The following is a 5,000-nucleotide window of genomic DNA, read 5'->3' as shown; positions in this document are numbered from 1 at the left end:
CGTGCAACGTACATACTTTCTAGGGGCCGCTGTAGTACGTACTGGTTGTAAAAAGTACAAGTATGCGATTCAGAACGCAGCCGTAGATAAATACTAAGAAATGGATCCTATCTGCAGTTCATCCTCCCACTCAGCAGGTGGCACTGTGACTTTAACTCTTTCATTAGAGTGTGACCCCCTGAGCAGGTCATACTGAGGCTGCGTTCCGAATCGCATACTACCCTACTATATAGTATGCCAAAACAGGATGTAGTATGTCCCAATACATAGTATGCCACATGCAGTATGGCAAAAATACAAGGATGTCGTACTACATCCGGTCGTATTTTGCAGTATGCAAGCCAGCAGGCTCTTCTGGCTATTCTGACCCACAATCCTGTGCGCAGCGGAAATGTGCGTCACATGTGCGAGTCGTGACAGCTGTACATGAATGTCGTGTTATGGACATCGGCGGATGTGGGCAAATTTCAAGGCGCAATGTTATGACAAGGTAGTCCCAATTGGATGCCTACTGCTTGCAAAGTATATACTTTCTAAGGGCAGCTGTAGTAGGTACTGGTAGTAAGAAGTAGAAGTATGCGATTCGGAACGCAGCCTGAGAGTCAACATTCCCAGCAAAAAAATGTCTGAAAACTGCGGGGTAAAGTGCACGTTTGTTTTGCAGTGATAATTTCTCCGCCTTTGAAAAGACGGTGTAATCCTCTTAGCGAGCAGTCCACCAGCCCACGCATAACCATTCCCCTGTTAATTATGGACATACTGTACACACGCAGAGATGGAGACAGCTAGCTATATTATATATTTTGTTAATTAGCTAATTGTGAAACATGTCATTTATATTACACACACACACAAATGAATAGATGCCAGGGATAGCCTAAAATTACAATCCGTGCACTTGCAACTAAGATGAAATACGACGTATTCATATATGAAATATGAAATATGAGGCGATCACCACGATAAAGAATCAAACAGCAAATATGACCAGCCTAAAGAGAGCCCACATAAAGTCCCCCTCGTAATTTAAAGCGTTTAATTACACAGAGGCAGCCTAATTTCATGCGCAAAGCACCAGAGGCACATTCTGGTTTGAGGGGCGGTCCCCCGGTGCTGACTGAGGGATGAGCTGCTGCATCGTGAAACGAAAGAGGCGCGGAGTGCGCTTCCTGCGCTCCGGCCAGACCGGGGGCGCTCGTTACGCCCGCCCCGCCCGCCCCGCCTGCCCCGCCCGCCCCGCCGCTCCTGAACACCCCGCTCTCCCGCGCGCTTCCCTCTGACGGAGCGCAGACAGAGGAGGGGGGGGGGGGGGACTGTCGAAGGCAACGTACCCGTTTCCCGGGAGATCTGCACAAAGGCCTCCACGCCGCTCTCGCCGTAGTTCCCCTCGGACGCCAGCGTGGACACGTAGTTCCAGCTCATCGCCGTGACGATGTCCATCATGGCCTGGGCCTGGTAGGAGTCGGGCGGGACGACGCGGGAGAAGAAGTCGTAGCGCGTGTTGTCACTCAGCTCCGGAGCCGTGGAGGCATAGCTGATCTGAGGGATCTGGAGAGAGAGAGAGAGAGAGAGAGAGAGAGAGAGAGAGAGAGAGAGAGGTGAGAGAGGAGAGAGAAATGAGAGAAAGGAGAGAGGAGAAAGAGAGGAGAGGACAGGCAGAAGGAGAGAGAGAGGAAAAAAGATAGAGAAGGCGAGAGAGAGAGAGAGAGAGAGAGAGAGAGAGAGAGGGAGAGAGAGAGGAGAGAGAGAAGGCGAGAGAAAGAAAGAAAGAGAGAGGAGAGAGAGAAAAGGAGAGAGGGAGACAGGGGGGAGGAGAGGAGAAGAAGGTTAAGATAGGATTGACGTAAGTACTACTGTAGCAGCGGAACTAATCTGTGTGAAAAGTGAAAGGTAATGAGTTTGCTTAAGGAAGTGGAGGAAAAACAAACAAGGAGAGAGACAAACACGCAGAGAGAGAGACAGGCAGAGAGAGAGACAGGCAGGCAGAGAGAGAGACAGGCAGAGAGTGAGACAGGCAGAGAGAGAGACACGCAGAGAGAGAGACAGGCAGACAGAGAGACAGGCAGAGAGAGAGACAGGCAGAGAGAGAGACACGCAGAGAGAGAGACAGGCAGACAGAGAGACAGGCAGAGAGAGAGACAAGCAGAGAGAGAGACAGGCAGAGAGACAGAAAGACATCGAGCCAAAGAGGGCTGCCACACTGTACTGTTGGTGTGAGGAGGCTGACTGACAGACATGTGTGGCACACATACTGTACACACACACAAACACACACAGACACACACACACACACACACACACAGACACACACACACAGACAGACACACATACACACACAGACGCAAGATGTGCCTATGGCAGCCTTATTGGCATTCTGGAGGAGAGAGAGGAGACTGTCACAACAACATACGGCAGAGTCATGTCGCGTCGCTGTTACACACACACAGAACACACACGCACACACACACACACACACTACAGGCACCCATTCACACTTTACATCAAATACACACACACACACACATTTGCAAACACAAAGGGTATTGATAGCTGAACACTGCAGAATGAATGGGGAGTGGGGTGGACTTGATTAAACAGAGTTAGTAGATCTGATAGGACAGGAGGTCTACACATCAGGCTCTGATAGGACAGGTCTACACACCAGGCTCTGATAGGACAGGTCTACACGCCAGGCTCTGATAGGACAGGAGGTCTACACATCAGGCTCTGATAGGACAGGAGGTCTACACATCAGGCTCTGATAGGACAGGAGGTCTACACATCAGGCTCTGATAGGACAGGTCTACACACCAGGCTCTGATAGGACAGGTCTACACGCCTGGTTCTGATAGGACAGGAGGTCTACACATCAGGCTCTGATAGGACAGGTCTACACGCCTGGTTCTGATAGGACAGGTCTACACATCAGGCTCTGATAGGACAGGTCTACACACCAGGCTCTGATAGGACAGGAGGTCTACACATCAGGCTCTGATAGGACAGGTCTACACACCAGGCTCTGATAGGACAGGTCTACACACCAGGCTCTGATAGGACAGGAGGTCTACACGCCTGGTTCTGATAGGACAGGTCTACACGCCTGGCTCTGATAGGACAGGAGGTCTACACGCCTGGTTCTGATAGGACAGGTCTACACGCCTGGCTCTGATAGGACAGGAGGTCTACACGCCTGGCTCTGATAGGACAGGTCTACACGCCTGGTTCTGATAGGACAGGTCTACACGCCTGGCTCTGATAGGACAGGAGGTCTACACGCCTGGTTCTGATAGGACAGGTCTACACGCCTGGTTCTGATAGGACAGGTCTACACGCCTGGCTCTGATAGGACAGGTCTACACGCCTGGTTCTGATAGGACAGGTCTACACGCCTGGCTCTGATAGGACAGGTCTACACACCAGGCTCTGATAGGACAGGTCTACACACCAGGCTCTGATAGGACAGGAGGTCTACACGCCTGGTTCTGATAGGACAGGTCTACACGCCTGGTTCTGATAGGACAGGTCTACACGCCTGGCTCTGATAGGACAGGTCTACACGCCTGGTTCTGATAGGACAGGTCTACACGCCTGGCTCTGATAGGACAGGTCTACACACCAGGCTCTGATAGGACAGGTCTACACACCAGGCTCTGATAGGACAGGAGGTCTACACACCAGGCTCTGATAGGACAGGTCTACACGCCTGGCTCTGATAGGACAGGTCTACACGCCTGGTTCTGATAGGACAGGTCTACACGCCTGGCTCTGATAGGACAGGTCTACACGCCTGGTTCTGATAGGACAGGTCTACACGCCTGGCTCTGATAGGACAGGTCTACACGCCTGACTCTGATAGGACAGGAGGTCTACACACCAGGCTCTGATAGGACAGGTCTACATGCCTGGTTCTGATAGGACAGGTCTACACACCAGGCTCTGATAGGACAGGAGGTCTACACGCCTGGCTCTGATAGGACAGGAGGTCTACACGCCTGACTCTGATAGGACAGGAGGTCTACACGCCTGACTCTGATAGGACAGGAGGTCTACACGCCTGGCTCTGATAGGACAGGAGGTCTACACGCCTGGCTCTGATAGGACAGGAGGTCTACACGCCTGGCTCTGATGGGACAGAAGGTCTACACACCTGCTCCTCATCCCCAAGATAGACTACTATGGGATGTTTTGGAAGATGACCCCATCTTCGTTGAAGGCGCTCTACGAGGTGCGCGGGCCCGTAAGTGAACTTCAAAAGTGTTTTATTATCATGTCCGAAACGAACAATAAAAACTCGGAACTGTGGCGGAGTGCACATCTTTCATGTATGTTCCAGAAGGAGCCGACCAGACAATGAGAAAAATCACAGCGGGTCGTTAAGAAGGCACGCTACGATGCTGCGGTATTTAAATGAGTAAATATCCACTTCAAACGGCTCATGAATAATGCAATGATCTCCAAGACGCTTCCGCGGCGATGAGAGGCTGATCTCTTGACCTCGGCAAGCGGTTCACTTCTGAGGGGGAGAGAGGGGGAACGAGAGGGAGAGAGGTAGAGAAAGAGAGAGAGAGAGGGAGAGAGAGAGGTAGAGAAAGAGAGAGAGAGGGAGAGAGAAAGGTAGAGAAAGAGAGAGAGAGAGGGAGAGAGAGGGAGAGAGAAAAAGAGAGAAAAAAAAAGAGAGGTCGACAGAGAGAGGGAGACAGAAAGAGAGAAAGAGGAAGGCAACCCCAGAGACCATTATGAGCAGTATGAATAGAATACATTCCACCACAGTACAAGCGAGCCAGCGACCATGCTATTTCAGATGGACCAAATATACATTTCAGCTCGGAAAAAATGAATGAAAAACGCACAAATAGACTGACTGACTATATCTCTTCTAAATATATTTCATCTTCCGCTAAAATGTATGGTTTTCAGACTTGAGCCCATTATGGAGGGATGCTAGGTGTCTGTTACCATAGCACCAGGGAAGCATGTGGAACCCCGTGTGAATCTGGCTA

The 5,000-nt window shown here is 50.9% G+C and overlaps 1 protein-coding gene across 1 annotated transcript in view; it reads right to left on the bottom strand.

The window, feature by feature from the left end:
• Positions 1-5,000, bottom strand: part of grm8a (glutamate receptor, metabotropic 8a) — a gene marked incomplete at both ends in the record, with an annotated part of 208,993 nt that overhangs the window by 97,467 nt on the left and 106,526 nt on the right. The window contains one exon of the mRNA XM_084447685.1: positions 1,332-1,548. Coding sequence (XP_084303811.1) covers positions 1,332-1,548 — 217 coding nt within the window. The remainder of the gene's footprint in view (positions 1-1,331; positions 1,549-5,000) is intronic.

This window comes from Borostomias antarcticus (genome assembly GCF_949987555.1).
Source record: "Borostomias antarcticus genome assembly, chromosome: 13".
In the NCBI taxonomy this organism is placed as follows: Eukaryota; Metazoa; Chordata; class Actinopteri; order Stomiiformes; family Stomiidae; genus Borostomias; species Borostomias antarcticus.
The sequence above is the reverse complement of the archived record's forward strand: the minus strand, read 5'-3'. Positions and strand labels throughout refer to the sequence as shown.